The sequence below is a fragment of the Balaenoptera acutorostrata genome, chromosome 12 (assembly GCF_949987535.1).
Source record: "Balaenoptera acutorostrata chromosome 12, mBalAcu1.1, whole genome shotgun sequence".
NCBI classification, from domain to species: Eukaryota; Metazoa; Chordata; class Mammalia; order Artiodactyla; family Balaenopteridae; genus Balaenoptera; species Balaenoptera acutorostrata.
Window position 1 is genome coordinate 48,085,257 of NC_080075.1, and position 12,087 is coordinate 48,097,343.

General features: G+C 41.2%; 1 protein-coding gene across 1 annotated transcript; it reads right to left on the reverse strand.

Moving 5' to 3' along the window:
- Positions 1-683: 683 nt before the first annotated feature.
- LOC103013676 (CDC42 small effector protein 1-like) lies at positions 684-923 on the reverse strand. Its single transcript, XM_057558741.1, has one exon. It carries the CDS (start codon positions 921-923, stop codon positions 684-686), a length of 240 nt encoding a protein of 79 aa, XP_057414724.1.
- Between the last annotated feature and the right edge of the window lie 11,164 nt (positions 924-12,087).

Sequence of the window (12,087 nt, forward strand, 5' to 3'; positions counted from 1 at the left end):
ATTTTCTTTTTTTAATTCAATTTTTTATTAATTTAAAAAAAGGAAAGATTTTAGGGAGCCAGCAATGCTACAGAAACATAGGGTTAGAGGCCTACCTAGAGAAAGACCCTGGTATTGGCAGAGAGATATCAAGGGACTGTGAGTTTAAAGTCTGAGATCTAAAGAGAAAGAGTAGACTAGCCAGTGGTCACCCTCCCAGCCCCTGCTTGACATCTGCTTCAGTTCATTCCAGGAGGAAAGAGAAGGGCAGGGAGGTAGGGAGCATCTCAGCAAAGCCAGCTTCAGCTTTGGTAATCTCACCTACCCACCATATTTAAGGAGCTCCAGGTTAAGAGTTTAAAAGCATGGCACCTAGGCTGTCATTCAGCAGAAGGGATCACATTCCAAGTCCAAGAAAACTCCTACCTCCGATCTGAGAGTGTTCAGGGCTTCAGCTGAGCTCCTCTGGCTAACGAGTAGTCACTTGGTCAGTCCTGCTGCCTTGACCCCATCTCCAGGAGGGGCTACAGCCAGAGGGAGTAGAGGGAGTCCAGTGCCCAAGCCTTTTACGGCACTATTAATTAGATAGGGAAAAGAGGGGCCCTGGGGTCACTGATTCTAGGAGGGAAACTGGTAGGGGCAGCATCTCTTCTGGGCTGGACAGAGTGAAGCTTGGACATACAGCAAAACCATTCCTATTGGAGCTACAAGCCCCTAGAATTGCTCCACAGCCTGTCTTGGTTTCCCTTGAATCTGATCTGCTCCTGAACTGCACCTGTCATGGCCAGTCCATCTCCAACCCCCATCTCCCTAGAGCCAATGTGAGGCAGGTGGACAAAATTCATTGGTTCCCCAATCATGGCCTGGTCAAGCCACCTCCTCTTCTTCTTCAGCTGGGGTTTCTCTACCACGCAGCAGCCCAGTTTGTGCCAAAATTCACTCATCCCCTGATGGTTACGGTTTCACTCTGCCTGAGGCCCCAGAGGGCTCTTACTCTGGTGCCTTGACCTCCCACTCCTCACTCCCCTCAGGTGTAACAACATCCTAGGTTTACTCAGCTGGACGGGTGTAGAGAAAGTAGAGTCTCTGGAGCCCTTAGCTGAGCAGTGAAGGTCAGCGTCTCAGACCCTGAGAGACAAGCAAGGTCAGAGAGTGCGGTGGGCAGGCAGGCACAAGATTATGTCTTCCACAGACTTGGAACCCTGCTCTACTCCGGCATTGAGGCGACTGGCGGCAGCTGGTGGGGGGGGCGTCCTGCTTGGGGCCCACCAGTGTGGGCTTTCCAGGCTCGCTCCTCGGCGGGGTGGTGGAGCCAAGGGCCGGCTGGCAGAGCTAGATTTCTTTTCTGCATAATTCAGATGAGGAAACCAGGACTCTGAGAGGGTAAGTGACTTACCCAAATTCTCAAAGCTGTCAAGTGGCAAAGAAAGCCTTTGAGGACCTGTGTCTGAGTGAAAGCTAGTGTTCTTGCTTATCTAAATGTAGCCCACAGAATGCACGGCCTAGAGGGGAATGGAGTTCCGGCCTAGAGGGGAATGGAGTTCCGTGGTGAAGCTGGCTTGGGAAATGCTCAGATAATCCAAAACAGATGTTAATTTAATTGCAGGTTTTCTCAGACTTTAATAGGCTACCATGCTTCATAAGGTGGACGTCTCACATTTCCAAAGCTAGTTTTACCACGATACCCTCCTCTCCCACCACCCCCAAGCCCTTTGTTCAAGTCACATTCAGTGGAGAGAGTGCTGGGAGGATACTAGTTTGGGAAAGCCTACATAGACCATACTGGAGAAAGGAAGGAAAGGTGTGTTTCCTGATCACCTGGGTGTGTGGCCACTCTTTACAAATACAAACAAAGGGCACTTGAATCTTACTTCCTGAGAACAACACAGAAGAGACATTATCTAAACTTCCACATCTCGGAAAGCTGGTGTGTTTTGTTTTTTGTTTTTGTCTTTGTTTAATTTTTTTTTTTTTTTAAACATCTTTATTGAAGTATAATTGCCTTACAATAGTGCGTTAGCATCCGCTTTATAACAAAGTGAATCAGTTATACATATACAATATGTTCCCATTTCTCTTCCCTCTTGCATCTCCCTCCCTCCCACCCTCCCCATCCCACCCCTCTAGGTGGTCACAAAGCACCGAGCTGATCTCCCTGTGTTTGTTTAATTTTTGATCCCTAAAACAAATAAATTGTCCTTGTTTGTTTTAGGGATCAGAATGGAAAAACCTGATTTGATTTCTATGGTAGAATCTCCCAATTCCTAGTCTAGTTCTCTCATACCCTAAGGTTAAGATGTTGGGATGTCAAAACCCAAAAATATATGTAGGTCATGCTTGATTGGATTATGCCTGTGAACTTAATTTGTATTTAGCTTGTGGTTTAATATATAATCCAGTGTTGTTATCGTATCATTATAAAAGACAGTATATCCAAAAAAGAATACCTTTACCCTCTCCCTTCCGAAAATCCTCATAAAGTGTAAAACTTATACCCAGCATGACTGAACCAAGTAAAACCTTAGGCATTAAGAAAGGATTCTGGGGCTTCCCTGGTGGTGCAGTGGTTAAGAATCTGCCTGCCAATGCAGGCGACACGGGTTCGATCCCTGGTCCAGGAAGATCCCACATGCCGCAGAGCAACTAAGCCCGCGAGCCACAACTACGGAGCCCATGTGCCACAACTACTGAAGCCCGCGTGCCTAGAGCCAGAGCTCCACAACCAGAGAAGCCACCGCAATGAGAAGCCCGTGCACCGCAATGAAGAGTAGCCCCTGCTCGCTGCAACTAGAGAAAGCCTGTGTGCAGCAACGAAGACCCAACGCAGCCAAAAAATAAAATAAATTTTAAAAAAAGAAAGGATTCTGTAAATCTTAAACACTGTGTGAAAATAATACTCTTTGACTGGCTACAAATTCTGCCTGTCAAAGGACATTTTCGTAGGCAGTTTTTATTACATTTGGTAAGTTGGGTGGAACTTCCTTTTCAACTCTGGTAGTATTTTAAGAATTTGGGGGAGGATTATTGGAATGACCAGAAATGCTATTGGTGGTGGTTTTAATTACTCAATAAGATGACCTAATTTTAAGAATGGAAGGGCTACGTAATAACACTTGTTCTTATTTAGAGAGCCGGTGTGTGGGTGAAGCCTCCAAATTTTGCAAAAACTTCTAGAATCACTTGTAGTGTTATTTCATAGTCTGGGGAATGTTTGGTAGTGATCCCTTTAGATATAAGACAGAACTGAGTGTAGGATGCTTTTCCTAAGAAACTTTTTGTAATAAGTAGTCTGCTGCTGCTGCTACTGCTACTCAAACTTAATTTTCATCACTCAAAACTGTGAATGAAGTCTAGGCTCCCTCTTTTACCAACTGCATTATGACTAGAAGGTGGAGTATCGAGAATTATCATCAGTTCATTGTTTGTCCTTAGTCCATATGGGAAGAGGAACTCAAAGGAAAAACACAAATAAAAAAATGTGTTCCAGATGTAGAGAATGGACATATGGACACCAAGGGGGGAAAACTGCGATGAGGTGGGGATGGTGGTGTGCTGATTTGGGCGATTGGGATTGACATGTATACACTGATGTGTATAAAACTGATGCCTAATAAGAACCTGCAGTATAAAAAAACAAACAAAACAACTAATACTAAACTTTCATTGGGTTATTTGTATGGAAATATATTAATATAAATGTTTCAGACATTACATGAAATTTCTAAAAATCTTATATTTGTATTTGTATGGAAATATGTATGGAAATATGTTAATATAAATGTTTCAGACATTACATGAAATTTCTAAAAATCTTATATTTGTAGTTGTATGGAAATATGTATGGAAATATGTTAATATAAATGTTTCAGACATTACATGAAATTTCTAAAAATCTTATATTTGTATTTGTATGGAAATATGTATGGAAATATGTTAATATAAATGTTTCAGACATTACAGGAAACGTCTAAAAATCTTATATGTTCTGGTATAATGTTATAAGTAATAATCCTAGTTATTACTTTAAAATGTATATCTCAGAAATAACTAATTTTCTTGTCAACTGCGTTATTATGAACTTTCATCAAATCTTTAACCATGGTCATTTTTAAGTCTTTTGTCATTTACAGACAGTTCTGGGTGTACTCTGATGATTTTGCAAATATGTTCCTATAAAAGGGTTTCATCTTCAAGAAATTCATGGAAAAGACTCTGACAAGTACAGGTTTCTGGTAACTGACTGTACTGCTGAACTGAATGAATAAGCATTTTCAGAACTCTAATGAAAAACTGATGAACTCATAAAAGTGCTAACAAAAGATCAAGATGAAAAAAAAAGAAATTAATTACATGGGACTGAGTGAACTGATGAGGATGAGTATAATTTTTGTGACTTTCTGTCTGAATTAAAAAAAAAAAAATCCCACAAGGACTCAGAGGAAAAGAATATACAAATCAATTTTCACTGCAAAGTAAAGGAGCTGTTACAGTGGAGGATTACTGGACTGAATGTCAATATTATGACATAGTATAAGTGTGTTTCATGTTTGGTAATTGCAATCATTGTTGCTTTTGTTGTGGTCATCCATGTACAATGCTTGGTGTCAGTCTATTTATCTCTTGTAAAAATAAAATACACTGTGTGTGTGTGGAAAAAAAAAAAAAAAAAAAATGTGTTCATTCATTATCTTTCTTAGCCCAAAATGAACAGTATATAGCGATGCAAATACTAGTGAAGCAGATTGGAAAATAGAATAGGAACATTGAGGATAATGCTAATTGCAACAAAATACAGATCCATCCCTCAACTAATTAATTACCAATATAAATATCTTCTTTCTTTTGGACACCATATAACATGTACGTATGCAATTGAATGTTTCTCAAGTATAGGAAATTGGGATCCCCAGCCCCCAAGAAACATACCTGCCTTGTGAAAAGCTCCTCATCTTAGGAATCATGGGAATTGGAATTCTGTGCAATTCTGGTGACTTCTCAGTTTATGGAGGTGGGTAGGAATTCTGTTTTCAAGATCTTGGGTGAAAGGAAACTTGCAATGGGCATCCTGAATTGTAACCTTGGCACCCCCTCCCTGTGAGCTCAGACAAATGGCTTCATCTCTTGTGCCTGTTTTTTTTTTTTAATCTCCCAATTTCTATTCTCATTCTTTTGTATCCAGAGGTACATGTCATCTGAAGCCTTATGCACTTTGCATAGTAAATCAGGAACAAATCCAGGAGGGAGAATGAGACAGAGAGACAATTACTGGTTAGTAGCACTAAGTTTCTGCATAAATTTTGTGCTAGGCTTGATGAACCTACGGTAATGTATGATGTTTCATGTGCTGCACCGTGTCTTACACATTTATACATTTTCTCCTGGCTCTTGGGACACTGAAGTCTCTGTGGAACATTCCATGAATGATCATCAGCATTACATTCTACTAAAATAACTGGGACCTATTTATAAACCACAGGAAATTGTGCTTGCTCAGGATACAGTCTGAATAAGTAATTTAGAAAATGGAAAACACTGTCAGTCATCCATATGTTTTCTATATCTACTATTTTCCAAACTGGTCTTGAGTGTTCCTATCGCTATACCTTTGCTCGTGCTGTTCTCAAAGCTAAGAATACCCTCCCCACTTTTCCAAATCCTCTTCTCCTTTAAGGTTCAACTCAAATGCCACTTTTTTGGGTAGAAATTTCCGTACCTTTTTGACATGGCCCCTCACCGCCATTACCCAGGGATCTCTTTTTCCTTGCAATTGTGATTCACTTCTAGCCCCTAACACTTAGCACTTAAGTGCTCCCCTATTGTTCTCTCCTTTTTAAAAAAATAAATCTATATATTTATTGATTGATTTTTGGCTGCATTGGGTCTTCATTGCTGCATGTGGGCTTTCTCTAGCTGTGGCGAGCGGGGGCTACTCTTGGTTGTGGTGCATGGGCTTCTCATTGCGGTGGCTTCTCTTGTTGCAGAGCACAGGTTCTAGGCGTGCGGGCTCGGTCTCAGTAGTTGTGGCACTCGGGCTCAGTAGTTGTGGCTCGCGGGCTTAGTTGCTCTGCAGCATGTGGGATCTTCCCGGACCAGGGCTCGAACCCATGTCCCCTGAACTGGAAGGCGGATTCTTAACCACTGCGCCAGCAGGGAAGTCCTGTTCTCTCCTTTTTGCCATTAGATAAAACTGGGATTTCCAGAGACTGTAAACTCCTTGAGAAGAGGGTCCTACATGAATAACCAAGAAAGCATCTAACACAGAGGTGAGAACATGGACAGCACTCAGTGCTATTGGTATAAGGTGGTGGTTTTCAAGTGATCTAAAGCCAAGCGAAAGAAAATCACAGAAACCCTATGTGCAAAATAAACAAAGGTTGACCTACTGTGGTAGAAGTTGTGGTAAAGGTAGGTACACTGGCATCCTGTCAGCTGGACCCTACTCTCTACCCTCTTCTGAGCAGGCCCTGGAGCACCCCCAGGGTGCAGGCTCCCTTTGTCCCCTGACCTGCTGGTGCCCTGTGTTCTCAGGCTTTCATGCTGGGAACCTCACCTTCCTTAGAACCCAAGATTCCTCCGTTCCATTCTCTCCAGGCTTAAGCATAAATGTCTTTTAGCTGAGTTGTTAAATGTCTCATTAGCTGAGTGTGTGCTAACGTTACCCACCCTCTCCAAAACAAGTGCATTCTCACAGTTTTTCTAAACAGAACACCTTGGCCTGACCCATGGATCCCCATCCAGTCAGTTGGAGAACTCGGTGTAGCTGATCATGGTGCAGTCCCTGTGGCCATATTCCCCCCTTCCTACTGCTCCAGCAAATTCCAGTAGAAATGCCTGCAGGATTGAAATTCTGGGGTTCCTTTCAACTCAAACTTCCTGTCAACACAATCACACTCTTCCCCATAAGCAAACATTTCCTTGTTCCTTCATACTCCCAGTTAATTGCAAGGAAACAGAGTAAACAAATTTTCTGATGGAACTTTGGATGGCACAAGACACATCCCATTCAGAGCAGTAGGAACAGAATGCAAAGTGGCTGTACCATCCACCCTTTGACCCTGGCGTCACTTCAACCCATCCCACCCCAGCACCGTGTGGACTCCTCCAGGATTGACCCCCTTGGCTGCCTGCTATCCTAGGCTTCATGCTTACATTCTTGCTCCTCCCTTGATTTGATTATTGGGGCAACGATGTGTTTATCCCTGACTTTACATCCTGCTGATCTCCTTTTACGTGGGGATCCACTTTTCACTCCAGACCCTAATGCAGGCCCTGATGCTTTTACTATTGTTCACTGACCAGTGGCTCTTCTGGGTCCACATGATCCTGGTTGCTTCAAGACACCAGGCCCTGACAGCCACAAATGGTGAGCTGTATATGCCAGCTAGAATCTGGGACTGTTTTCCAAGAGACCTTGCCTGGCTCTAAACTGTTTGTCCTATGGGCCCATTTCCATTCAGTCCCAAACTGAGCAACCCCAATCTCAGTAGCCTCCTGACTTGACATTGTATGTGTTCTTCCAGCTATTTGACTTGGGCTTCCCTCTACAAACATTAGCCTTGTTCACCTTTGTGCTCTGTGTCCTCTAGAGCCCTTTGCCTGCCCCACCCCTAGTACCTGCCCCACTACAAGAAGTCACACTCTCACCGTCACCATTATAGGACATTCCACTGGCCCCTGAGGAATCAGCACGAGTCAATCAGAGAAATCATTTTACAAACAGAGGGTTTTGATTTCCTTAAATTCACCGGGTAGGGCAGGAGTTATTCTCAGAAGGAAATATAAAATAGGGGATGTAAATCTGGAGTCTTAGTCCAGTCAAGAAGGAGGTACAGAACTTTTATAAAGGATAAATGATTTACCGTCTCTCCTACCATTCTACCAGATGGGGTGAGGCCTGCTGGGAATGTTGTGAGGGAGATGTTTATCAGGAGGATAGTAGAGCACTTAGGACTCTTTTGTTATCTACCTTCCATAAGCAGGCACTTTTCTCTTTTGTATTCCTTAGGGAGAAAGAAAGTGTTGGCTTGAACTCCTCGTGATTTTTTTAAAAAATTAATTAATTAATTAATTTTTGGCTGCATTGGATCTTTGCAAAGATCTTTCTCTAGTTGCGGTGAGCGGGGGCTACTCTTCGTTGCGGTGTGTGGGCTTCTCATTGCGGTGGCTTCTCTTGTTGCAGAGCTCAGGCTCTAGGCGAGTGGGCTTCAGTAGTTGAGGCACACAGGCTTAGTTGCTCCGCAGCATGTGGGATCTTCCCAGACCAGGGATCGAACCTGTGTCCCCTGCATTGGCAGGTGGATTCTCAACCACGGCACCACCAGGGATGTCCCCCTCATGCTTTCTGATGTAATAAAAAAGTCAAGCAAATGGCATGTCTTGGTTCGACCTGGACTCACAGCCTGCCTGCATTATCACAAGTGCTAAGAGGTGGAGGCTCTGTGTGCCTTGAGGATTATCATGCATTTTTTTTCCCAAGTGTTAAGCCTTTTTCCATGCAGAAGGGGCCCATCTCAGGGCAGGCCATTATGATGCCTAGTCCCTTGTTGATGTTTCAGCTAGTGTTAAATAAGGCTTTAGGGTTTTATTGTAAGGGTACTAAATTTGAAGGCAAGATTTCCAAAACCAGTTTTCCTTTTAACTGACTATGGGTACATCATAGCCCAACTGGGCTATCTGTAAAATCGTGAGGGTTGAGCGCATGCAACCTGAAAGAAACCCTCCAGCTCTGAAATTCCCCAACTTCGTAATAAATCCTAGTTGGCATCTAGGCACTAATTGGAAATCTATAAACCAGCTAAGATACTCTAGAATTGAATCTATTGGTATCCCTCAGCAATAATAGTAATAATTAGAGTTTTAGCTACAATAAGAAGTCATCTTCCTTTTTTATGAGGTAATATATCCATGGGACCACCTAGCATCGATAGGCCATCAATACATTTCAGTTAAAGAGGCATTTCCTATACTAATATTTCCCAAAATATAATTCTAGAAATCCTATTCTTTCACCTAGATTCACCAAGGCAATTGTGCCCTACAAGGTCCTTTATAATGTTTTTTATGTGTGCAGGATCCAAAGATCACACATTGCTAGTTATTAGTTCTCTTTAGTTACTCTTAATCTAGAACAGTCTCTTCCCATTTTTCATAACATTGATACATTTGAGGAGTCTGGGTTGATTGTCCTGTAGAATATTACATAATCTGAATTTACGGGATTGTTTCCTCATGTTGAGATTCAGATTTAATCTGTTTGTCAGAAAAACGACTTCAGTGATGTTCATACTGTTATTTTTTAAAACTATTTTTATTTTACCTTTGATATGTGATCAAATATTACAGAAATACATAGGGAGAAATGGAAGGTGCTCCAAAATGTCACCCCCAGAAATAACTAGTATTTACACTTTAGTATATATGCCATCAGATTTTTTTCATTTGCATATAACAAAAATGGAACCATTTTCTATATCATTTTTGTAACTTGCTGTTTTCATTTGTTGCCATATCTTAGAACACTTTCTGTGTGAGTACATATAGATCTACCTCATTTTTTTTAGTGGTTTGTTTCCAGTTTCTGGCTATTAGGAACTATGCTGCAATCATCCATGTAAATTTGTCTTTGTGTACTTATGTGTTTCTGGTTACCTTCTGGAGTAAAATTCCTGGATCAACTTTGATATTACAAACTTGCCACCACAAAAACATTACATCAATCAATACATTCACCAACAATGCGTGAGAGTGACTGTTTCCTCACATCTTATCCTGGTATTACTACTCTTTTTAATCTTTGCCAATTGGAAGTGAAAATTGCTATCTCATCATCATTTGAATTTTTAAACTATGAGCGAAGTTGAGCATATTTTTGTATGTCTATTTCCTGTTTTTGTTCCTTTTTCTGAGCTATCTGTATATATCCTTTGCCTATTTTCCTACAGGATTATCCTTTACTTATTGATTTCTAAGACTCATTTTTATACTAAAGAAATTAACCATTTGTTTTGTGTACTTGTAATTATTATTTTGTCCAGCTAATTAGAGCACCTAAGTAACATCCTGTGAAATGTGCTCCAAAGAATATGCCTAACTTAGGAAGAAGCCATGTTTAGATTCTCCTCTTTGAACTTGCCATATAGGGAAAAGAGCCAGAACACCTGCTTGACTTAAATCTCTAGTGTGAATAAAATATATGTATTCATACATATACATACACTGTATGTATAATTTGAAAGTGGTTGTTTTAAGAAATGTTTTCTCTGTGGTCATTTTCTTTCAAAAAAATAAACTACATTAAGATTCTTTAAAATTGGGCTGTGGTGGGTTATAAGGTAGAAGCAGAAATTGTTCTGAAGCTGGAAATAGGCTGTAGATTATTAAACCCAGTGTCCACAGGTGGCCAAATCTCCCCTCTCCCCCTCCACAATGACTGGACATAGTGTGGAACCCATCACTCTGGAAGGTCTCAGGAAGCTCTGACAAGAAGAGCATCTTCAGAAGGTAGACTCTGTCCACTTAATTTTCTCCCACCTTGAGCTGCTGGGTTTGGTTCCGTGGTGGCCCGCTAGCAGCCTGCAGATCGCGCTGTTAGGTGTACTGCAGGCCTAAGTTCAGTCTTTAGAAATCTTTCCAAACAGAAAGGACTTGTGGGCCAAAGTTTTGTTGTTTTCATTTTGCCTTTCCTATCCCAACCAAGTTGGATTCCTTTTCTCACAATTTGGACCATGTCCTTGCATTTCCTATGAATAAGATTGTCAGCTTCAGAGATGTCTATATTTGGTGATAGGGAATTACGTTCAGCAGTTTTACAATGCTCTCCCTAATTATCTCTCCTGGTCCCTGGATGTGCTGGCTCTGTGCCCAGTACAAAAATGAAAGATTAGTTAACTGGATGCACTAGGTACATGGCCGCCAGCTGCATTTAGGACGCATGATTAACTCTCTTACTTCTTCTAAGAGCTGCCCGCACTCCTCTGCCCTAAAAGTAATGCAGTTCTTTCTTGTTCAATACTATTGACTCCTCTATAGAAAGAAACAGAGGGAAAAAAGTCTCTAACTTTTGATAGCTCAGAGCTGGATCTGTCAGCAATCTGAAATACATTCAGTCTCTGATAATAAAACATTTTCGTATGTTGCTCAGAGGGAGTTAGAAGACATTACCTCGGAATTTGATTTCACATATGTGAAATCATGAGGTTCATGAGGGCAAAAGTAAGATGTCAACACCCAGCCCCCCTAACAGCCACGAAATAGGAAATAGAGAAAAAAACACATACAGCCAAGAAATAGGAAATAAGGAAACAAGCATACTTTCTGAGTGATAAACTCTGAAATCAACACATAATGGCACTGGGCAGAGATATGTAAAATCTCCTTAAAGGGGCAGAAATCAATAATCTAGCCTATGCCTTTAAGGCTTGACTGCTGTCCACTCAAGCATAAACGCGTATTCAAAGAAAAAAATGCACATTATTTGTAAAAGAAAACATAGAAATGTTACATGGCAGCTTTTTGGGTTGTTATATAATATGGATATATTAATTTTGTCTCGTCACTGCTATTCTTTCCATCTTTTTTCCCATGGGAGATACTCACTGGAATAAAAATATTTTTCCCTTTATTTTTTTTTCTTGCTAACATAGTGGATCTGCTTGCGAGCTGTTATTAAACACACTCATCTGACTTGGTTGGGATAGAGCCACCAATACCTTCTGAATTTAAGCTACAGCTGAAATATTTTGATAAGAAAAACAGGAAATTGCTCTACAAATAAACCAAGGTACACTCAGGATTGAATCAAAACTTTTCCTTCATGGGAAATAACCTAGCGATATCTCTGTTTTTTTTGAACAGAAAAGAGTTGGCACAGTATATGGCTATTGTACCACTGTTAAGATCGTTCAAATTAGGTCTTATGGATGAAACATACTGACGATCATATCCTTTGGTTGGACTCCTCAGCAGCTGTCCAGTGAACTAGGCTTCATAAACAGAACATTGAGAAAAATATTTCTGCTGCTTCATGGACACACCTGTAACACATTCATACAATGGTCTCCCCACGCCCTGGACTTACACACACTCTGTAGTACACAGCGAACAGTTAGC